The sequence below is a fragment of the Mytilus trossulus genome, chromosome 7 (genome assembly GCF_036588685.1).
Source record: "Mytilus trossulus isolate FHL-02 chromosome 7, PNRI_Mtr1.1.1.hap1, whole genome shotgun sequence".
NCBI lineage: Eukaryota > Metazoa > Mollusca > Bivalvia > Mytilida > Mytilidae > Mytilus > Mytilus trossulus.
This window is the reverse complement of record NC_086379.1, coordinates 22785397-22811018: the sequence shown is the minus strand read 5'-3', so window position 1 is coordinate 22811018 and position 25622 is coordinate 22785397. Positions and strand designations below refer to the sequence as shown.

General features: G+C 32.7%; 3 protein-coding genes across 8 annotated transcripts in view; 1 reads left to right on the top strand and 2 right to left on the bottom strand.

Moving 5' to 3' along the window:
• Positions 1–5115, top strand: part of LOC134724798 (formin-like protein 1) — a 36383-nt gene extending 31268 nt beyond the window's left edge. For all 6 annotated transcript variants that reach the window (XM_063588050.1, XM_063588052.1, XM_063588053.1 and 3 more), the window contains 5 exons: positions 195–266; positions 1591–1717; positions 2274–2371; positions 2813–2977; positions 3668–5115. In XM_063588050.1, the coding sequence (XP_063444120.1) occupies positions 195–266; positions 1591–1717; positions 2274–2371; positions 2813–2977; positions 3668–4294 (1089 nt within the window). In that variant the 3' untranslated portion in view covers positions 4295–5115. The remainder of the gene's footprint in view (positions 1–194; positions 267–1590; positions 1718–2273; positions 2372–2812; positions 2978–3667) is intronic.
• Positions 5116–6129: 1014 nt separating this feature from the next.
• On the bottom strand, positions 6130–10165 carry LOC134724797 (monocarboxylate transporter 12-like). The gene is made up of 5 exons (XM_063588047.1): positions 9871–10165; positions 8956–9099; positions 8241–8384; positions 6855–7775; positions 6130–6517 (listed from the first exon to the last, which is right to left on the bottom strand). Exons 1-5 carry the CDS (start codon positions 9962–9964, stop codon positions 6267–6269), a joined length of 1554 nt encoding a protein of 517 aa, XP_063444117.1. The 5' UTR covers positions 9965–10165; the 3' UTR covers positions 6130–6266.
• A 1026-nt stretch (positions 10166–11191) lies between these two features.
• LOC134724796 (uncharacterized) lies at positions 11192–16502 on the bottom strand. The gene is made up of 3 exons (XM_063588046.1): positions 16456–16502; positions 13106–14825; positions 11192–12328 (listed from the first exon to the last, which is right to left on the bottom strand). The coding sequence occupies exons 2-3, from the start codon at positions 14796–14798 to the stop codon at positions 12144–12146; spliced, it is 1878 nt and encodes a 625-aa protein (XP_063444116.1). The 5' UTR covers positions 14799–14825; positions 16456–16502; the 3' UTR covers positions 11192–12143.
• Between the last annotated feature and the right edge of the window lie 9120 nt (positions 16503–25622).

The window sequence follows — 25622 nt, the reverse complement described above, 5'->3', positions numbered from 1 at the left end:
TAAAAGCTATATGAACATGCCTACAACAAGCATACATAAGAAAACAAGCGTTATATTTGCACTGATTTATTACATTATTACTAAGTCATGTTAGTATGTGTTCCGTAGAAGCTCTTTGCCTACATTTCTAATTTGTGTAGCTACGTACACGGTTGTTTAAATAGGAAGTTGAACTTTTTTTTTTATCTTTTCAGGTAATAAAAGATTACATGGTTGACAATTTCTACACTACACCATTAGACTTTAAATTGTCATTTTTAATAGAAGTAAGTACAAATAGTATACTATAGAGCACGTAGACATGTTCTTTACATTAAAACAATTATTCTAAAATATCAAACAAATTTGATACAGATATTAAGTGTGTACTACCATATTATTATTTCTGAAAGTGAGAAAAAGAAACAAAATAAACGATTGACAATTAGACAGGTATCCTACATATGAAATAGTAGGAGTTTATTTATATGTTCTAGTTACTGTGTGACCTTGAATACAATTAGGACAACTATTGTACATATGAAACAGTAGGAGGACATTTACATATATTAGTCACCACATATTCAACGATAAACTAGTCCAATGTCATATTCATGTTAACTACTTAGCAGGAACAACTAAATAATTTAACTGATTTTGTTTACAAGTTTATAATGATATGTTACCTAGATAAAAGGAAATGTGGTATGATTGCCAATGCGACATCACAATTTGTATAATGTAAATCATTATATGTCAAAGTACGGTCTCTAAAACGAAACATTGGCTCACAATCGACAGCAAGCTATACAGAGCCCAACAAATGACTTATTGTAAATCCATTCGAACAGGAAAACCAACTGTATAATCTATATAACAAAAAGGGGCAACGAGAAACTCGTTTGTTCCCCCATCAACTACTGAAGATCGGGTTCATCTAATTTATAATGTGTTTTCCTCAGTTTTAGTTTGTTATCCGAATTTGTTTGTTCTCAATCGATTTAAGACTTCTAAACAGCGGAATACTACTGTTGCGTTTATCTATTCATGACGAAGGACAAGTGTAAAAAGTAAAATCACAAAAATACTGAACTTAGAGGAAAATCAATTCGGAAAGTCCATAATCACATGGCAAAATCAATTAACAAAACGCATCAAAAACGAATGGGCAAGAACTGTCATATTCCTGACTTTATACAGGCATTTTCAACTGTAGAAAATGGTGGATTAAACCTGGTTCTATAGCGCTAACCCTTTCACTTTAATGACAGTCTCATCAAATTCCGTTATATTTACATTGATGCGTTAAACAACAAGACACAATAAATAAAATAGTCAAAATATGGGTACATCAGTCATCTTCGTTTAACAATTTTAAAAGGAACAATTTAACAGAACACAAATAAATGCAGCGGGTTTGAAAGTTTTAATAGATACACACCTTTATTCGTACCTGAAACAATAGTGTAACAGCACAACATGCATGTACTTTGATTTTGTTTAGCAAAATAAGATCTTAGTTTTCAATATCTAATATATAAAATATCGTTTTATAAAACCAACGTCATTCTTATTTTAAACGGTAAAGACAATTGTTTTTGTGTATTGCAGTCTGATTCAACATGTCTGGAACCTACTGAATGGAATCTATTGAAGACTATTGTTGGCGAAATATGTAGCACACATCCGTATTTACTGCATTGGTACAAAGATATATCATTTGACCTTGACGAAAAAGGTAGTAGTTAAAATATTTCACAACACAATTAAAAGTTACGTTAAGTCATACAGTTTACATCAAAGAAAAGTTTAACCAAATTACAGTTGGGATAGCATTGAGCTGTACATTAGTTGAACCGGATATTATTGTGTTAACATGTTTAAAGAAAGTTTGATAAGTGACCTTCCAGAGAGAGAAAACATATGACAGTTTAGTTAGACAGTAACCTATCGAAACCATGAGATGTGGTATGCTTTCCATTTCCATTATCTACATTTGTCTTCACCATTTAATGATATGCAGGTTTAAAAGCCATTTTTTGGAAAGTATTAAAGAATATACTGATTTTTTTCTTCTATTTTCTAGTTGATTTATTTATACTTTACATGTATAATAATTATATACGAAACTTGTTATTTTTAAAACAAAGAAGTGCACATGCTTGATTTTAATATCTGGATATTTGCAGTGATATATGAGCATATACGACAGCAGTTTTATGTAGCCTGTACAATGTTAAATAAAATTATAAAGATAATTATATTTGCATATAATTCTGTGTTTCTTATTTTAGTTTCCATCAAAAGTTTTCAGCTATTTATAGATGAAACGAAACGTGGTATCAAGGTAATCGAAACGGAACAGTCAAAGTGTCCATCAGAAGACCTTAATGTATCCTTTTTTGTATATGATTAAATGATTTAAATGACTTTTTCAAACAGATAATACTAAGCTTTATATTTTGATAATATAAGTATAAAGAGTATTAAGCATATCTTAATTATTTCACAAACGAGCAGGTAGACATAAATGTATTATTTTGATTTAAAAGAGAAAAAAAAACGTGAACACAAATATCATATTTTTATGCAGTGTATGTATTAAAATTAATTGTACAATTTTTAACTACTTGTAATAGTTTCGAATGAAAAATTGGGCAGAGATCTGAAAATCAAACGGAAGTTTGTTATTAGTTGAGCAGATTCAATATTACTTTTATCGACTGTTACCATAACTATTGAATTAAATCAGGTGTTTAAAAATATTGATTATAAGCAAATTATTTATATGTATTTCGTGTAGAAAATAATTTGTTCCTTAAGTTCTATTCAGAAAACTCACCATTCAGTGTGCAGCCGATTTAATTCTTTTTATGAACATTTTCAAGAAATGGACAAACTATTTAGTGATGTTTGTGTCCTTTGTAATGAAAACAAGGAAATAATAGAACCAGCAGACCTGTTAACAAACATTAATACGTTTGCGGCTCGTTTTGAGGTATGTTTTTGGTTGTTAGAATTTGGTAATTAATTTTTAACCATTAATAAGTAAGGATTTACAACATTTCCAGATAAATGGGAGAATGTATCCTGCCTGAATCTAGAATCATATTTTAATAATTATATGGTTTGTATTTCATACGAGTTAGTCAGTTAAAATGAAATAACAATATGATACCAATTTATTCAATTGGCTGACATGTGAAGGTGTTTACAATGCTTTCGTACCGTCTCAGCCAGTTTCCAGACATATTCTGAAGTTTCGGGCAGTGCAGACGTTTGTCATTATTATTGACGAGCGTTCTACTAATCAAAATGGTTATCGTCGAATTTACTGTTTCTTCTATTATCATGATTTTAAAAATCAAAAACCGTTTTATAAAAGTTGTTTTGGTCTACTCAACTGAACTATAACAGTATGTTGAGGATACAAAAAATGATGTAATCGGGCTCAAAAACGTTACGTGTGTAGAGCATCAGAGTGCGTAGTCCTAATCCTGTATATATTTGAAAAAAATATTTCAGTGAGTGGTTTACCATGTAACGTATTATTTTTAATAATGAAAACAAAACAAAAAAACATCTGATTGTTAAACAACTTTGCAAAAGCTAAATCAAAAGGAACGTTAACATTTGTTCATGATATTGCTTCACAATTATTTATATCAATTATTTCATTTCATTACAGAATTTAGTTGAAAAATTACCTGTCAGAAAATTATCAAAGGATATCACTTTGGAGCCGATTCCTGACTACATGAGACAAAAAGAAAATGAATTTCAAAAACAAACCGAATCAAAACTCTTTTCTCAGGAAATAATAGAATCGGATTTGGACACGTTTGGACTAAACGCCACAAAGCAAATGGACGACAAGGAACGAATAAAAAATTGGATTGTAATGACAACGCCATCACAATATGTAGATCCTTCTGTTTTCGTTGAACAATCGTATACTTCAAAAAACAAAGACGGTGAGAAGTGGTGTAAATTAAAACACCAAGACAGTGATAGCGGGGATAGTGCATTCGAAGGATCAGGTGGGCGTTGTTTGAAAAAATATGTCATGACGAAAGAAGAAAGTAAACAACGGACAAGTTCACCTCTGTTGAAATCTAATCTTACAAACGAACCTCCACCTGACTACCCTAGAAGTAACTCTCCTGACTTGGTTGATAATCAATATGATGACTTAAGTAGTGAGGTGTCACGGATCCTTCAGGAGTTTGAAGGAGATTTAAATGGTTACGAAACCCATCTATCTAGTCCTGTCAATCGCAAATTTTATACCATTCGATCTATCATTCATTTATAAATATTTTTTTTCCCGTTTTGGCTTTTAACAAGTAAAAATATTATTTATTTAGCTGTTAGGAACCATTTTGAAGGCTAAACATGAGCAAAATATAATAAATGTATACCATTGACAAAAATATAATAAATTATAGAAGAGTACACGAAATTTATTAATGAATCATATTGTAAGACCTTTGTTCATTGTGACTAGAGCTATCAGCTGATTTTTTTTTACTTTGCTTTTGTGATCTTGTTAACTGGTACCTTACTTTATATATCATTTTTGTATTCCATTTCCATGTTGTTATATTTGAGCTGTATATTACCTCATGACAATATTATTAATTGACAGTGCAATAAATAGACATACATATTTATTTATTTTTATTCAGGAAAAACAGTCACGAATAGAAAAAAGTAGAATAAAAAAAATACCGAACCCCGAGGAAAATTCAAAAAAAAAGATTCCCTAAGTAAATGTCGTATTCAAAAGCTCAAACTCACAAAAAAACGATGGATAACAACTGTCATATTGCTGACTTGTTACATGAATGTTCATATGTAAACAATGGTGGATTAAACCTTTAAGGAAGGATGATAGCTTAATCACCTGTAATCAGGTCTTCCGTAAAATGTACAGTCCAGTCAGAATGAGAAGCAAGTGTTTTTAATTTTGAATCCAGTGCATTTTGAATATTATCTGTTATATAAAAGTTTATTCTTTTATCTTTGTTGTGAGTGATTTTGTTGACTTTGACCTCATTTTTGGGAAAAAATTGCATTGAGTAAACTATTTAAAAAAAACAACGTCTGAATCCGTGTTTGACATTGTAGAATATTGTATACATTTAACACACACGACCAAGCGTTTTAGAGGCAAATAACATATTTTCTTATACGAATCAATGCCAATACAACCTTAATAATAGCAAAGAAGTTATACGTTAGACTTAACATGAATATCATTAATGTGGTCATTTTTATAAATTTCCTGTTTACAAAACTTTGAATTTTTCGAAACACTAAGGACTTTCTTATCCCAGGCATAGCTTAGATTACCTTAGTCGTATTTGGCACAACTTTTTGGAATTTTGGATCCTCAATGCTCTTCACCTTTGTACATTTTTGGCTTTATAAATATTTTGATTTGAGCGTCACTGATGAGTTTTATGTAGACGAAACGCGCGTCTGGCGTACTTAATTATAATCCTGGTACCTTTGTTAACTATTAATCTTAGATAGATGAAACCTAAATTTCTTGTAAAATCTTAATATTCTCAAAATTGTGTTTTAAACAGTATCAATGACTTTATCATATAATCTCATTGAAAATCAAACATTACTAATATTGAAGTCATATGTGAGTCCTTTTGTTATTCGTTTGTACTGTAGACTTGCAGTTTTATTCCATATACTTAACATATTTAGTTATAAATTAACATTCTGTGGAACTATCGTGCTTATATCATCCATTCCGTATTATTCACTGTTCAATCAGGTAAATGTTGGATAAGGGACACAACTCATAAAATCAATGGCACATAAATAACATTTTGTCTCATATGAATAATAGCAGAGGACGTCAGCTAGTTACAATTCCATACAGGTGAGAGGTTTAGCTTGAACAAAACCAGGTTTAATCCACAATTGTCTACATCAGAAAATGTCTATACCAATGTCAGGAGTATGACGGTTGTTATTCATTCGTTTGATAAGGTTGTGCTATTTGGTTAGGGACTTACCATTTTGATGGTTTTTTGGGTTGTTTTTTTTTAATTTTTATTTTTTTGTTATTTTATTTTTTACAAACACATCACTGAGTTGAAGAGTAATCTTTCCCAACCAGACCTACCATATTGAAGAGAAAACATAACAGTATTGCACACGTACTTTATATTTCCTGCAATATACAGACTCCCAGTGCATGAATAAAGTTCCTCTTATCATTAATACGAAATTGGAATAATAACATTAGTATAAATTGTATCATGTCAAATACTTCTTACATTTAACTTCATCATTGTTATACCTGATGACCTCTTCGTTTCAGTTTTTATGTGTTCAACACAATGTAAGTCATTTACTCCCTTTTCGTGTCTGTCTATTTCGTAATTGTCTTTCTTCTGAGTAGTAAAGAGAGTACAAAACGTCGACAGATTAACGACAATAGCACTTATAACCATAGCAACTCCTGCAAAGTAAAATCCGGATTGATAGTCGCCAACCATGTCCGTCACAAATCCTTTAAAATAAAAGAACATAATCTATTGAATACATATCATTTGAATAAATATGTTTTATACATGTAATTAAATAAGTCAAAGTTTGTTTAACTGTTTCAAAACTGTATCAAAGCCAGTATACAAAAACAATTGTCAAGACTAAAATAATCAAAAACTTGAGTATAGTTGTTAATTCATGTGTTGTTTCGACTCCTGTGGAGAGTTGTCTTACTATCAATCATACCGCATCTTCTTGTTTTATATTGAGAGTAGTTTAAAGTAAAAATTGACGAGTTATATGTTAAAACCTATTCTTTCTAGTCACCATTTTAAACAAATGTTCCCCATCATATTTACCTGCAATAGGGGGACCAACGAGGAATCCAAGACCTTGAAACAACAGAGCTAAACCACATGAACTCGCCAGTTTCCCTACTCCAAGAAGGTCCACCAACATAACTGGTGTCAAAACGTTGTAGGAACCGGCAAATAATCCAAAAATACACGAATAAATCACAAAGTGCCAATATTCGGTAGCAAATCCACAGCACATGTTAGCAACACCACTAATGAAAATAGCGAACACATATAAGGTCTGTCGGTTCTTCTTAAAAATCTTGACGTCACATAATACACCGAACGTTATACGTCCGACTATATCTGCTATCCCTGTGATGGACAATAAAAAGGCTGCTTCCTTTGATCTAATATTGTATTGCATTGCCAAGGCAGGTAACATAAAAGATGCAGGTGAGTGACCTAGGGTGGCTAGCATGACAGATATACAGAAACAAATAAAACGTCGATTCGTTAGTAATGTGTAATCGAAATAGCTTTTCAAAGTTTTGTTTTTATCACTATTTGATTGTCGATACTTTTTATCATTGTCAGAGTTATTTATTGTAACTTTATTAGATATTCCATCTACTGCCTTATGTGAAATACTGCCTTTAGCAGCCATAGAGCAATCAGTCGATTCGTCTATTGTAAATACTCTATTTTCGATCCCTGTCAAACTTGATCCTTTGAGTTTAGTATTTTGGGGGACAGGACGGAATAAGGAACCACAAACACAAATGTTAAGCATAACACTGCTCATAATAAGCATTGTTCCTTGAAACCCGTATCTCCTCAAGAGAAATTCTAAAAGTGGTGCAAAGATAAACGTTCCTACTCCTGCCCCAGCCGTGGCAAGACCGTTAGCTAGCGATCTTCTTTTATCAAACCATCTCCCTACCATTATAATGCTTGGAATGTTTGCCATTGACTTTCCAATACCTAAATGAATACATAGGATGCATGTATATTGATTTATGTTCGTGATATCCAAGATCACATATTTTAGAACTAATAGGAACATGTTCCCAAATAAAAATACATACTAAACTTTTCAGTAGCTAGGTTTATTTCACCTATGTTTCATGTGATTATTTCGAGTGAATGTTTTTGTACTTTACATTAAAAACACGGCAAGTGTCAAGTTTAAGGCGACCATTTTGGATAATCTTAGATTATGTCCGACTTTTGCTGGGTGTTCGTGTTCATCAGTCTATCTTTGATGTGTTTCATATTTTTTGTAGTCGTATTTCAGATAGGTTTTTTTGGCGTTAAATTTTCGTACGACTTTTGAATTTTGGTTTTCTGCTTCGTTTTGAAATCAATATAAAATACGTTTCGCTTTTATACAGACTTATCGTCATCAACTAATCTTAGACTATGCGTAACCTAAAAAATTAAAGTTACCTGCTACAAGGCCGTAAGTTATAAACATATACTCTATTCTAGGCATAAATCCTGTTGTCATCCAACCAATGGACGTAATCACACCACCGACTAAAGCCATTGAGCGACAGGAAAACCTTGTGCTCATCGCACTGGCAACAGGACCTAAAAGTATTAAATGATTTGTTTCCGCTTGGTGGTTCTCATATACTACATGTTCTCTGTATAATGATAATATAGTGACCTTTGAATTGTAAACAGTACAGTATAAAAAAAAATACTCAAACTAAGGTTTTGGAGAAGATTTATATTTAAGGTGAATGTATAGAAATGCACTAAGTCTTGTAGCGACACATGTGTCATCTTTTAATTACGAATACAAATCGAATATACGCCAATAATAACATCAACGATACCACTAGTTCTGTACTAGAGGCACATTTCATCAATTAATTTATATTAAATGATGATCGCCATTGGTGCCTCCGTTCATGAAGACAAGATATGTTGGTAGGTGGCGATACTCGAAACCATGGTAGGTAGCGATACTCGAACCTAATATAGTTTATTTGAAGTGCCACACCGAATACATACACCAAAGAGTGTTCGAAAATTGTTAGATGCCAGTCATTTAAAATAATATACATTTAACGTTGCTATAATTGGATTTTGATAAATTATGTAACAATAAACTTCACGATCTTTATTATTTATACCATAAAGAAACATAACTTACTAAAAAGTAAACCCATTGCGTTAGCCACTGAACCAACCCAAGCTGTTTTACTTGCATTCTGATGGAACAAGTCCAACAATTCAACGTACAATACACCAAACGTGGTCACAGCACCGCCGATCAAAAGGTTCAGTAACACTGCACCTTTTATCAAATAAATATATATGCATAATCTGTTAAAAATTATTATTATAATGTCATATAAAACCACAAACAAACAAAAAATGATGCATATTATAACAAAATGGATAGTTTTCATTATAAAACTTTTGTACATATACGTTTTTCAGAAGAAAATTCTTTAATTTGTCAATGTTTAGAAGAAGTTTAATATTTTGAATTGCTTGCTTTCAGTACACAACATATTTTCCGTATGCAAGTGACCTTGGCGTGATCCTTCTCGTAAAAATACGCATTGAGCTGTCATTAAATAAACCTATGATCTGTTTGTACATGTTATACACGCTCAATATCCATGCTTCTTTGATGATTGTTTACTCTAAGGTGACAACTAGTAAACTACGGCTTCAATACACGACAATTAATAAGCTGCCACATTTTCACAATATAACAGAATGAGAGGGGGAAAATGACAATTATACGATATGTTTGCGTAAACCATGATAAAATCTTGCACAGAAGACTAAGTTTATGATATATGCATGCATTGGTTTATGAGTTTGATAAACATTTGTTTCATCTCCTGCTCTCAACAGTCATCCATTCTGCTCTAGAAGCAAATTTATTCACTCTTCTTTATGTTTTGTCTATTTTCGATTAGGTCGCCCTTTATTCTGCTTTTTTACAAAATATGATTTAAACCCAATTGAAAATGAAACTAGTATTCAATTTGATACTACTTAAGATCATATTCATATTATTTTAAAATATTCAACTTTATATAAGTATTCTAACCTACGAGAACAATCCATCCCCATCCGCCATCCGGAGCTTGTGCTTCTTCCTTTAAATCATGAGCTTCATCCTTCTTTTCACATGACTTGGCCATACTCTGAAAGTTATAGTAATGTGTACGACTATATCACGTGTTATACAATATACCAGATGAATAACAAAAAATACTTGACTAAGTGGAGACGAGATTAAAATAAAACGTTGATTACATCAAACAAGGAGTTCAGTACCATATCCAACACTAATATTACGTCATTTTCGTTTATAGTCGATAACCGTCCTGTTAAAACTAGTAGGGAACATAAATATAGATCGTGGGTATGCATATGTTACAGCATACAATGTATGTATGTATGAACAATGGACAGTATTGTTGTGTTGTAAAGCATATACAGTGAAACCTGTTTAAACCGAACCTCTTCGGGACTTGAGATTTTGTTTGGTTTTGGGAGGTATTCGGTTTCATCAGGTTCACAATGCATAACATGTGATATGATTGGTCTTCAGAACAAGATTGGATTAGACAGGTTTCCGGTTTATTCAGGGTTCGGTTTAATCAGGTTTCACTGTATTTAAACACATATTTTTATATTACATTTGAAATAAACAATATGAGGTTTGCTCATTGTTGAAGGCCGCACGATAACCTATACGAGCTTACACCTTCGTCAGTTCATCTTTGTTTCTGTTGGATATTTGTCTCATTACCAATAATACATGTTGTACATCATTTTTTTTTAATTTTACCGGATTACCATCTAGACTCATAAAGCAGCTACAGATGTAAGCAGTCACTCCTAAAAATAGTTATTGGGTTGAACTTAAAAATTGTAAACGATTAACTAAATTTGAAATCCGTCATTAGGTATAGACCCCTTAAAACGTGTATTATTCATTAAGCAATTTTATGTGTGATCCAACATAACACGGTATTTTACGTAACAGTGTGTTACATTCTTTTTGCTTAGCAATGTATGTCATATTAGAAGCATCGATTTGGCCAGAGTAAACTATTTCGTACTTCTTTTAATTTTCATTCCAAACTTTTTCGAGACGATCGTATTCAATGAGCAAAGAGGAAAGTAACAAGCAACTCTCTTCACGCAAGCTTAGAATAACAGTCATACAAGAGACCAAATGACACAGAAATTAACAATGATAGGTCAATGTAAGGCCTTCAACAATGAGCAAAGCTCATATATACATATATGCCGAGGTACACTGTGAATAAGAGAGATCGGGTATGTATCCAAACTTTACTATGAAACCATTTTTTAAATTATGACGGTGCAAAAGACAACAAAATGTATTTACTATATAGTAAGCTTTTATATTCATTTATTTCATGTAAAATATAGTAATTTACATGGGTGTGAATATGTGATTTGATTCAGTTAGAACAAAATGCATATGTTAAAAACAAAATATTAAACTCAATATCATAATTACATATTAATGTCAGTTTTCACAAAACCAGATTTCAATGAATATAAAAATAACTTGTAAAAGTCTAAGCATGAACATTAAAAAAATGCATTCCTCTATGTGCAGCTCAAAAAAGTGTTTCTTTTGTCTGAACAGCACGAATTAGAAGAAAAAAAACATTAGACAAGAATACATTTTCTTCATAAATTAACTGAACTCTAAATTAGTCATATTTAAATTCATCCTCAAATTAAATGCAAAATGGTACTGAAATTCTTTTATTTTTTTTTCTCATTTTGAAAGCCAATTCTATTCAATACATGTTAAATCGAAATGTATTTATCTAAATATATCTAGCATGTTTCTAAATTTTGAGGGAAATGTAATGTCCCAAAAATCGGAATGCATAACGTTAAAAATATTAACATTGCATAAACATATATTTACCACATTATATTGAGAGTTTATGAATCTGTGTTGTCCATTATTCCGAATATTATTCAAATGATACAACTTATGAATTATAAAATATTTCTGCTGAGATTTGCAATAATGGGAGAAAAAAATAAAATATATCTTAGTGGTCTCTCCTTACCAAAGTAAATAATGTAAGTCATTTGTTATCTTCAAAACACACCATTAATACAAATATCTATGTAAGAATCATGGTAAATATAAATAATTATCTTTTTTTTCATTTAAAGCAACCTTAAGAGTTTTTTTATACAAAAGTACATAGTCGTAAGACGGACAATATGGTTACAGTTCACACTTTGCCGTTCATGTCACATGTGTTCACGTTACACTTCACATTTTGCCGTTCGTGTTCTATATGTTCACGTTACAATTCACATTTTGCCGTTCAAGTCACCTGTCTTCACGATTGGTGTAAATATCTCCTCCAGAACATTTTCTATATCTCTGCTCTGTATTGACTCTAGGATCTTTCTTAGCCAGGAATCGATCCCATTTTGTCCACAGTAGAAGGGAATGTCAAGGTCTTTTCGAATAAAGTTGTACATTTTCATTGTGCCTGCAATAGAAAGTGAAGTATAAAATCACCAAAAAGGATGATCAAATTCAATATTCTATCAATAATGACTTTCCAACAAAGAAGACATGTTTATGTTATTTCATTGGATCTAGTTTGTCTTTCAAGTATAAGCCACAGCATTGGAATGATAAATACATTGTAGTCTTCAATGTGGTGCTGTCTGGCATATTTTTGTTTTTGTGTGTTATAATCTAGCCATTGTTATTTCTAAATTTTAGCGTTTACGAAGCAAAGTGAGATTTTTTCATTAATGGCGGTCGTAGTATGACCTATTTTTCATTCGTCATTCGGTGGGTATTTACCTCATTGGTCATCATACTCAACCTCCTTATTTCTAGTCATGTCTATGTACATTTTCTAAAACTCTTCCTATTTATCTTTGAGTTAAGATTCCTTGGAGCAAAGTTATTCATTCTTTAAAATAAAGTTGTATACATCCATTTCCTATCTTAATTGATGATTTTGCAAATAAAATATATTTCTTTATATTACTAGATATATAGTATGTTTGCTAACTTTAAAAAGGAGGGGTTAACGTAAGACTGGTTGATAAATAAAGTTGTATGATTTACAATAATATGACATTTTATAATTTTTACCTATAACATCATAATGAATTGTGTTGAAAAATATCTTAACTGGTTTTATTTTATTTCAATCATAGCTCGAAAGACACACCAACCTCCAGCAATTCGCAAATAAAAATTCTAAAATTTGAAAATGAAAAATAATAACAACTCAAAATAGGACTCCTACCTTGACCCATCTGTTTAGAGGCATCCATTTTTCCATCACAAGCAGAACTGTACAAGTCGGACAATCTCTTCGATAGACGATCGTTTGCTTCAATCTGGTCACCTACTGATCGGACATCTGTCTCCTTAGCATTTTTCTTTTTAGATGAAAACAGCAGTTCATACCATTCTATCTTATCTAACGTTGTCGCTAGATCCGGATATTCTTGTGTCATCGTGTGGACTTCTTTTAAAACGATGTTCCGGATATGACGTAGATCGACGGCTTGCGCAGTCAGAAGAAGCAAGTTTGCTGTCATCATTTGTAAAATTTCCACTGCCTCTGAGGTGAATCGAGCGCTAACCAAAGCCATTGAGTTGATTGACTGGTTATGTGTCTCGGCACTTAACACATGATTACTCATAGGGTTGACAAAGTGATCGAGTTCAGACATGTAAGAGGCCATGGCTGTATCACACCCTTTGAATCCAAAATCCACGTTGATATCACATCCACTAAGATTCGGTGGTAATCCAAAATTCAGCTTCTCATTTACAACCTCTGAAAATTGAGCAAATTGTAGCTTCCCGCAAATTCCAAGTGCCTGTCGTGTTTGATCCATTGCGATAGACATGGTTTCTCCCTGAAAATTTGCTCCATGCAAAATTTTATCTGTACGATGATCAATAATGGGATTATCGTTGGCGCTGTTCAGTTCAATTGTTATTCTTCGGCATGATTCATTTAGAGTTTCAGCAGCTGACCCAAGCCATTGTGCCGAACTTCGCAAACTGTAACGATCTTGCTTCAGAAATCCATATTTATCTGGTAGGTTCATGTCTAATGTCGTGATAGCTAGCTTGCTGTTTTCCAGAATTGACAGCATGTTACTTGCTATTTCTTTCTGACCTATATGCGGAAGACAGCTATGTATAAGAGGATGAAAGCTTTCCGTTCTTCCTTCCAAAGCTTCAATTGACAGCCCGGTACATACTTGGGTAAGAAGTAGAAGCAGATTTGCGTCATACAGAGTTGGAGCTGAAAATCCGGCAGAGAATGAATCTGCATTAATTATTGCAAGTCCTTCCTTTGGTCCAAGAACAACTGGTGATATCCCTGCCTCTGCAAGAGCCTCTGGACAAGACATTATCTTCCCTCCTTTAGACACTTTCAAATCTTTTCTCCCTATTATGGCTGCTGCAATGTAACTTAGAGGCATCAAATCCCCACTGGCACTGACGGAACCTCGAAGTGGAACTTCGGGAGAAATATCGGTATTTATTAGATCTGTCAGATTTGTGACAACCTCAGAACGTACGCCAGAATATGCCTTTGAAAGACAATTTGCCCTTGTAACCATCGCAGCTCTGACCTTGTCAGTTGGAAAGAACCGCCCCATTCCAGCATTAACATGACGAATCAGCGCTTTCTGTACGTCCTCAAATTCCCACGAACGAACATCGGCACTTCCACCAAACCCCGTGTTTATCCCGTAAACCACGAGTCCTTTTTCTAACTTCTTTTTTAAGTATGCTGCATTTGCTTCTAGTTCGCTTAATGATTTCTTGCCAATATTTACTTTCAATTTTGGCTCAATACTGACTGCAAGGACTTCCGGTATCGTTAAAGTAGTCCCATCGAGTGTAATTATTTCCGGAATATTCTTCCTTTTTTGGATAAATGCTAAAGTTGTTCTTGCATGAGTATTTTCCATTTCTGTGGCGTCGCAAAATAAAAGTACCTGCGTTATGGAAAAATAGTTTTTACGATATTTATTAAAAAAAATATTTTAAAAATATGCATTTTTTTTTACAGAGAAACATGCATGGATAATTAAATTTGAGAATGAAATGGGGAATTTTTCAAAGAAACAACAACCCGACCAAAGAGCAGATAACAAACGAATGTCACCAATGGGTCTTCAATGCAGCAAGAAAATCCCGCACCCGGAAACGTGCTTCAACTGTCATGCTCAATTCATTTAATTGCTGTTTGAAAAAAACCCGGCGTAAAGCATAATAAATAATATATAGCCCTTGTCAAAAGTATGGATCAAAAAGATCAAAGACTGGATTGACGCCATAACATGTAGTAAGTGTCATGAAATTGATTGAACGCTTTTTGTTTAAAGTCCAGTGGCAATTATTTCAGGCATTGTCAGTTTTAAATTCAGTTACTACATAATACAAAATCTACAATGAAAGTCGACAAGTAATTATAAGTAGGACATTTGGACAGCATCTGGGAAATTAGTTAATGTTAAATACGGACAGCACAGAATGTTTGCCATTCAAAAGACCAACTTCAAAATTAGATCTGGAAGTAGGACGGACCATTGGAATTTAGACTATGTAAATGCATGACGGGCTGAACGTTTGCCTTTCAAAAGGCCAATATCGAACACACCAGAGAGTTTTTTCATGCATTTACAGATCCACGTATGTAATAACTAGATCTGCCAGATTTAAAAAAAAAAACCTCAGAATTTTAACCAGAATTTGTCTTTTAAAACAATTTGCCCTCGTAATAATTACATTCCTTACCTTATCTGATGTGAAGAATTGTCTATTAATTCAATCCTTATTTAGATAAATAAAAACGTTTTCTGAACGTCCAAACATGAGCTAATGAGTACGTAATGTGCACACCGCGTAGAAATCTACACGAAAGCTTAGATCGGCATATGTCTCTGACGTCTGGTGGTCTTTTAAGGACTGGCTTAGCTATCAGAGCAATCTCGATCGGACACGACTATTTTGAAAAATTTTAAAATGCAATATTTTCAAAAGTGTATGTAACATATAAAAAATGTAACATGTATGAATTGATAAGAAACCAAAGTAAGCTCACATACTGTCTTAGGCCTAAAAAAAAATTAAAAAAAAGAAATATTTGTTATCCTATATTATTATATAGTGAAAATAAGGTGTGGGTGAAAAACCACCCTGACACTTCTAAATATAGCACAAAGACGTTTGGAGTCAGAATATTGTAGGATATTTCATTACAACTGTCAATTTGTATAAAGTAAGAATATATCACATGATTACCAATGAGACAGCTATCCACCATAGTGCAAATAACGAATTGTAAAGTTATTTTACAATTTCTAAAAAGACTAATTCAACATGGAAAATTTTCTTCATGAACAAATATGGCATTTCAAGAAATGTTTGTTAGCTTAACCGATGATGCATATATTCATTGCTTAATCATACCCTGGCGGAATTTAATTTAAATTGAATCAATGAAGGTTTTTTTCTCGAACATTAACAGATGCCATCAGTTAATGTTAAAGCTTAAAGCTGGAAAATTTATGAACAGCTTAGACGCATTATCGATATTTATCCGACATGTATATAATACAATACCTTTTTAGTAATTAAGATTATAGTAACTCTCTGAGTCCTTGACAAGATATACTTGGCTATGATCTTTCACTCTTGTCAAGCTCCTTTTATATAAAGCTGAGATGTTAATACAACGTATTGACACTCTTTTAAAATAGTTAACCTTGTTTACGAGCGGTTACGTGTTTTTGAACTTGTACCAGGATCTATTGTACGGTGATGAAAAGCCTCACCCTTTGGGAGATACATCAAATTATTGTATATAGATTTAGAAATAATACAGGATTTCCCCTTCGTACCTGTACGTTCGACAATTCTTGTAAAAGGTATAGTAATTCTTAGAATTGTCCCATAAGTACTCTCAAAAATACATAATTTATTATGCGATTCGGTTAACAATGTTGATTCATGCGTTTTTAATATCCGCAATTGTCAAGTACACGTACATTGCAAATGACACACAAAGAACGACATTAAAATTGGATATGGAATAAAGACATCAAGGAGACAACAATTTGATATGAGTGGTGAAAACGAACATCGTGACCTTGTACATGTGAACTGAAACAAAAATAAGCTGATCAAAAACAGCTTTTTAGATAAACTCAACTAAATAATGTACAAAGTGAAGAAAAAAATAAGCGATACAAAAGTATGTCCCTCCTCTAAATCTAACAGTCGGAAACCCGGTTGAAATAGAACAAAAGAATCGAAGCTCATTGTTAGAGAAGGTGACAAATGTGTATTGTAATGTTTACTATAGTGACAAAAATTTTAAAAGTTAATAGAAACAAACAAAATTACAATTTTCTTCTCAATTACGAAATGTTTTATTTTAGAAACACCATTTGCATAAGTTTTCTTGCTGATAACAGTTAACAAAGAGGAGTTGAAAACATTTAACAGCTTTAATTGATCTCAAATAACAGTTAACAACACCTTGAAAAGGGCCATAACAGGTTAACATAAAAAGGTATTGCCCCCTCCCCCTCTTTCAACATACATGTACATGTACATATACAAGTATAGGTCGGCAAACTTTTGCTATAGATCTAGAGCTATGATCAAGTTTTATCCCGATCATATCTCCATTTAAGATCTTAAGAGTTCCATCAACATCAGGGCTCATTTCTAATCAGACGACCATGTTATAGATTCTTATAAAATTCAAAACCACAATGAAGGCAAATTTTTGAATGTGACCAAAAATGTATAAGTCTTGGAAGGACACTGTAATCTACATGTAGAATCAAATTTGGTACAGGTGTTTTCTTAAGTCGAACATATTAAATAAACTGATTAGTAAACTGTGATAATTTGATATATTATTAATCGATTATTTTAAGGTTTGTGATTCGTTCAAACTTGATCACATACATGTACATGTAAATTTGTATTTACTTATAAGTTTGCACGCCAATAATGTAAGCAGCTGCGTTCGCTTTTCGTTGGTCAAATACTTCAACAATTATAGCCTTCGGTTGAGATCAGTGCGCTTGTGTATATATCTTCAGAAAGATATCTAGACTACGTCGGACTTCGTTCTCAGTTAACCGCAAGTACTCTCAAATCTGCTCCTAGTGTCTTTTTGTTGTTGGGATGTACAAGTGCCCGGCCACGTCCACTTGTATTTTTGTCCATCTGATGAGTTTAGTCTTTTTCAACTGATTTTTAGCTCACCTGGCCCAAAGGGCCAAGTGAGCTTTTCTCATCACTTTGCGTCCGGCGTCCGTCGTCGTCGTCCGTCGTCGTCGTCGTCCTGCGTCCGGCGTTAACTTTTACAAAAATCTTCCCCTCTGAAACTACCAGGCCAAATTAAACCAAACTTGGCCACAATCATCATTGGGGTATCTAGTTTAAAAATTGTGTCCGGTGACCCGGTCAACCAACCAAGATGGCCGCCATGGCTAAAAATAGAACATAGGGGTAAAATTCAGTTTTTGGCTTATAACTCAAAAAACAAAGCATTTAGAGCAATTCTGACATGGGGTTAAATTGTTTATCAGGTCAAGATCTATCTGCCCTGAAAATTTCAGATGAATCAAACAACTTGTTGTTGGGTTGCTACCCCTTAATTGGTCATTTTAAGGAAATTTTGCTGTTTTTGGTTATTATCTTGAATAATAATATAGATAGAGATAAACTGTAAACAGCAATAATGTTCAGCAAAATAAGATTTACAAATAAGTCAACATGACCGAAATGGTCAAATGACCCCTTTAGGAGTTATTGCCCTTTATAGTCAATTTACAACCATTTTTCATAAATCTTAGTAATCTTTTACAAAAATCTTCTCCTCTGAAACTACTGGGCCAAATTAAACCAAATTTGGCCACAATCATCATTGGGGTATCTAGATTTAAAATTGTGTCAGGTGACCCGGTCAACCAACCAAGATGGCCGCCATGGCTAAAAATAGAACATAGGGTAAAAATGCAGTTTTTGGCTTATGACTCAAAAACAAAAGCATTAAGAGCAAAACTGGCATGGAGTTAAATTGTTTATCAGGTCAAGATCTATCTGCCCTGAAAATTTCAGACGAATTGATAGTCAATTTTTAACAATTTTCATAAAATTTGTAAATTTTTACTAACACTTTCAACTGAAACTACTGGGCCAATCATTATAGATGGGGATATATGAACGCAGCAAGAATGTTCAGTAAAGTTAGATCTACAAACACATCACCATCACCAAAACACAATTTTGTCACGAATCCATCTGTGTCCTTTGTTGAATATTCACATATACCAAGGTGAGCGACACAGGCTCTTTAGAGCCTCTAGTTATAGTTCGTTCTTATGTTGTACTGTTAAACCACCGTCCCAGGTTAGGTTAGGGTTTGTATCCCGCTAAAATGTTTAACCCCGCCACATTATGTATGTATGTGTCTGTCCCAAGTCAGGAGCCTGTACTTCACTGGTTGTCGTTTGTTTATGTGTTACATATGTGTTACATATTTGTTTTTCGTTCATTTCATTTGTGCATAAATTTTATCACAGTAAAACTTTCTCTTTTTTCTCATTGCAATAATATGTTGTCCTCATTTAAAACACACAATTCCATTTCGGATACTAGACTTGGGATCCAGCTAACATGTTTAACCCCGCCACATTATTTATGTATGTTCCTGTAATTTAGTGGTTTTCGTTTGTCTATGTGTTACATATTTGTTTTTCGTTGATTTTTTTTACTTAAATAAGGCCGTTAACTTTCTCGTTTGCATTGTTTTACATTGTTTTGTCGGGGCCTTTTATAGCTGACTAGTATGGGATATGGACTTTGCTCATTGTTGAAGGCCGTACAGTGACCTATAGTTGTTAATGTCTGTGTCATTTTGTTCTGTTGTGGATAGTTGTATCATTGGCAATCATACCGTATCTCCTTTTTTATATTGTCTACTTGTAATTTTATATGATACTAGAACACACCCGTGATATCGCGGGTACGTGACTGAATTAAAGTATATAACTATGCGCAAGACTTATTTTTGTATTAGTATTGTCATCTGATAAAGTCATGCCGATTAAAAGATAGTTATCACAGTTTTCTCTGCTTTCAAATCTTTCTGTTTGAACCCGTCTAACTGGAACTTATCAATTATTGGTAATATTAATTATTTGGAAAACAAAAGGTCCTGGGATGGAGTATTTTTTAAATCAACATCTTTGTCCTATATTAGTTATAAATAAAGTTGAATTCTTTGATTCTTTGATTCGCTGTTTAACGTCATGCCCGCTAACAAATTGAAAACTGTACCTATACGCCTTATTTGTAGTATTCGTATTGTTATCTTATAAAGTCTTACTGATTAAAATACTACAATAGGTAACAATTTGACAATTTAGTAGTGTCAACCCTGTGATTATGACCCGTGTATATAGCATATCCTGAATACACCGTTTGGTGGTGCGCCTGTCAAATACGGAACGTACAGATAAGGTAATAGGTAACAGATGAATATACTATTGGTATCGGTATCGGACTCGACCCGGAACTTCTTAATTATTGGCAATATTAATTACGTGGAAAACAAAAGAGCCTGGAGTGGTGTAATTTTTAATCTACACCTTTGTACTATATTAGTTATATATAAAGTTGAATTCTTTGATTCGTCGTTTTTACGTGATGACGGCTGACAAATTGGACCTCGTAATTTTAGTATTATATAAGATAAGATGCGACACTCGTAACATCGAAACACTTGTGTTCCGGGACATGTTTTATGCAGGTAAACAACAAAATTGCGATGTTATATTTAACTACAAGCATGTGATATATTTTTACATTTGACATAATAAAACACAAATTTTCGAAGGAGTGTTTTTATATTATAGGCTAGCTGCTTTCAGTATAGACATCAAATTTCTACATTGTTTACACAAAGGTAGTTTCCCTAAAACTTCTATAAATACCAATACTGTTGCAATATTTAAAAAAAAAGATGAGGGGAAGACAACTAGGCAACGGAAGGAAAGGGTTAAAATAAATGAATTCATTAACCATTTAACATATCTGAATATAGTCAATTTTATGTATATTTTTTTTTACTAAGAAATGTTTTTCAACTTGAGTGCTTCAAGTAAATTATAACTTTCGTCGTGGTTGCATGCTTAGTCTTTTTTTCCAGATTTAATATCATAATTTAATAATAAATATATGTTCGTGTCGAGCGTAATCATTGATTTATTACTTTATCATATATTTAGTACAAAATACAGCAATTTTGTATATCTAGTAAAGGTTCTTTTTTCCAGTCTGTATCACCTACCCCGTATCGCATAGCTAAACCCGTATCGCATACCCCGCATCGCAAAGTAAAATCCGTATCGCATACCTCGCGTGACGTCATAATTAGAATGACGTCAACGTTTGACCTATGACGTCCAGTTGCTGCATTTTGCAGGCTTAGGAAAAAAATGATTACTATTTAAAAAAAAAAAACGTCCTATCAATTCAACTAAATTTAAAATATCTGAAGTTTTATTGTTTATTTAGTCATAATTTTCATGTAGTTTGTTTCTGCACAAATGCATTTTTTACGATTTTAATTTGGTCATAAAAAAATATGATAAACAGAATAATACATTGCAAAATCCGTATCACACGCCGTATCACCCTCGACCAATATCATCCCTCGGGCCTAAAGGCCCTCTGGCTGATATTGGTATCTCGGGATGATACGGCATATGATACGGATTTTGCCATGTATTCTTCTCTATATAATGACTGAGTAATACAAAAGCCTGTTACAGTATACCTTCCTTATGTCGTAACTCCAATCCCGTTCTCCTTTCACAAACTTGACATACAAAAAATTAAATATGATCATGTCTTTTGATTGATATGAACGATTTATCACGATACTAGTAATATTATTATTGTATTATTCAATTTCATATACACACATATTTTTCATGTTATATTGAGTGTAATCATTTGTCGTACACTTTTATAATTACATGTACGATGTCATTGAATTTGGTGATGCATTGAACATGTATACCGATATAAAAGCTTTCATTGTAGTCATATACATGTACACATAGAACCCTACTATTATACGGAGCATTTTTTCTGACTGAAGCCATAGCGGTAAACGGAAAGTTCTTTGTATAGCATTTTAGTTCTTGTGGATTTTTGAAGTATGATAGTTAGTCAGAGTGCAGTAATATATTCATTTTTTCGGATAGCGTTCAACGTGGGTTCATAAGAACATCAATATTGTGTAATGTATGTAATATGGGCTGTTTTCTGTATGACAATCCGTATTTTCATATCCATACCAAACATTGTTCCGGCATTTATTATAAACTTGTTTTCCAATTTTTTGTCGCACGATCTTTGTGATTAAATTTTACGGAAAAATGAGGAGGAAGACAACCATTTTTATATTTGAAAATTTGGTTGATTATTGTCACCAGTTTCATCACTCATAGGCATTGTAATTTTAGTTTGACACACATTGTGGTGTAATATGTGCCCCTTTTTGAAAAATACAATGGTAAAGAAATGCATAATGTTACCTTGTTTACGAAAAAACAAACATTGTAACATTTGAAAATCATATCTTTGGAAAGATGCTGATAACTTATTAAGAAGGGGTATAATTACGATACTGTTGTCAGGTAATTAAAGATTGCATATTTTGGCGTTAATATTGATTCACTTATAGGGTCTTTGCATCGGAACTATACACATTTATTCAAAAACCAGTTGTTGGCATGTCACGGGTTATGTTCTTCTCATATAAGTTATGATGGTATAATACTAAACCCCTAACGGGAAGAATTGTGCCTGATATTCATATGATGAAATCATAATCTTTCAATCAGTTTGATTGAAGTCTGGAGCTGGCATGTCAGTTAACTGCTAGAAGTCAGTTTTTATTTATGAATAATTGTCATTTTGTTTATTTTCTTTGGTTACATCTTCTGACATCAGACTCGGACTTCTCTTGAATTGAATTTTAAATGTACGTATTGTTATGCGTTTACTTTTCTACATTGGCTAGAGGTATAGGGGGAGGGTTGAGATCTAATAAACATGTTTAACCCCGACGCATGTTTGCGCCTGTCCCAAGTCAGGAGCCTCGGGCCTTTGTTAGTCTTGTATTATTTTAATTTTAGTTTCTAGTGTACAATTTGGAAATTAGTATGGCGTTCATTATCACTGTTTAGGGGCCAGCTGAAGGACGCCTCCGGTCGCGGGAATTTCACGTTACATTAAAGACCTGTTGGAAGTCTTCTGCTGTTGTTTTTTTCTATAGTCGGGTTGTTGTCTCTTTGATACATTCCCCATTTCCATTCTCAATTTTATGACAGCATACATATGCACATGTATGCACATGTATAACACTAAAGTGAATTAATGTTTTTGAAATCCCGCAGAAATAGAAGAGGTTTTTTATCGTTGAAAATGGTGGATCAAACCTGGTTTTGTAGCTAGATAAAAGTTTCACCTGTATTTTTTATTATATTGTCAGTGTAAAAAAAATAAACAAACATAATATTAATATAGGTAGAAATGTCAAAAATAGTCGTACATCAGTCAACATTGTGTTTTAATCTTAATAACTGTTAAAACAAACAAATGTGTCAAATAGGAAAACTAAAATGCATATAGACAATTTGAAAGCATATAATGATATAAGCAAACACGAGATCAATAATACAAAAGATTACCATAGTACATACCACAATGATGGGATGTATCGAGCCACGTCAAATGGATATTACAAAAAAATGGCCGGACTAAACAGTAAAAGTAATAATTGTAAAAGACAAATAAAAGAACACTATAACACGTAACTATGAACTGATTGTTCAAGGCATTATTTTTTAAGTAGATGCAGAATATTTATGAACAAGGTATTGGTATCATCCGATGAACTTTTTGACATAACCCTATCTGGTTTATCAACTTTCTTCTGTTTGCTCTGGGAGAATGTAACGCTCGTAGCCTGAACAAGACTTTTTCAGCAGCAGACTCTATGAAGGCTGGTGTTAAGACAAAATGTTTGTACCATCCAAACTGTCCATTAATTTTCAGGGGTAATTGAAGTTTGTTTCTTCTCTGTGTTCCAACTAGACACTTTTCATCTCGTGTTTATTTCATATCGCCCATTTCATATTCATGGTGTAGCCTTTTTGTGCAGAACCACAATTATTAATCAATCAAACAAATGAATAAAAACAGGTAAACAATCTTTACATATCTTTCCTAGCAATGATTTGTCTTGTCAATTATTAGTAACTTGTTTTTGGGGTTAACCACAGTTTGAACTTAATGTTATAACATTTCATATTGTCTAGATGATTGTGGTAAAATATAATTTTATCCGGTATTAATATTATAATTATAACAGATTTGCCTATAAATTATGGAGGAAACGGGATATTTTTCAAAAACTTATAAAACATGAACCGGACAAGCATTTGGAATGCATTTCCAGATCGTACCATCACATAACAGTCTCTTTTTTTAATTGATTGTCTGCAATATTAGTGTTTTTCCGGCATTTTTATTTGTAGCTATAACCTTTACTAAGAATTTTAATTAATGTATGTCAATTGCATAATTACACTACGAAAAAAATGTTCACTTTTTAATTTATTAGTGATATACCTGAAAATCATGTTAAACAGGTCACTGTCCTTTTATATGCAAATTAAGTCACACGAAAATGTAGACTTGCAAATAGATGACCAGCATTTTTTGACAGGTTGGCGACAAATCAGCGATACTAAAACTATGGAAGTACGTCATTTGTTTGAAAAGTCAGAGAGAGAGAGAGAGAGAGATTTTCAACCAATCTTTCTTCAAGTGCACTCCGTTTTATTTTTTGTGCTTGAGAATTGTCCATTTACTCCAAAACTTGCGATAATTTTGAAAGAAAAACTATAAAACAAAAAGATTCCTTTCCAAACACCTGTATGTTTGCCCTTTTAAGATTCAACCGATGAATTCATTTCCATTTCCTTTGACATAAACTGTTTGATACTGTGCTCTGTATCCTTGAGCGAACATGTTTTGAGATTGAATGGACTTGATACTCTTACATTATTAAACTTGTTAAGTCTTAAATTATGCTGAACTATGCTAACGTAAATATAGAAAGTAAGATAACAAAATTACCAAACACCGAAAACAGTTAAAAAAGGAAAGTTTTTTTTATCAATGACAAAATAGATAGCTAAAACACACCAAACAAATGATAAATAACCATTATATTCCTGACTTGGTACGGGCATCTCCTTATGTAAAAATGGTGGATGAAACTTGGTTTTTAATTAAGCTAAGCCTATGACTTGTATGACAGTGTATTCCATAATAACGACAATAATGTATGAACAAAACAAGCAGACAGGACAGGAAATGACGTTGTAAAAGTCGCAAGTATGAAGTATTGTCTTCGACTGCTTGATTGAAGTACAAACAAAGCGGAACACAGATTCTAATGCAACTTTTGGTTTTGTATCTCTCTTTTATAACATATATTTGTTTGTTATTACAGTGATTAAAATAAAAACACAAATATTGACTGCTATACCCCTTCTTTGGACATTTTTACCTATTATTTATGTTTGTTTTGTTAAACCATTGTTTTCATTATTATTGTATATAAAACGAATGTCACACAAGTGGGAGGTCTAGCTAGCTATAAAATCACATGTAATCCACCATTT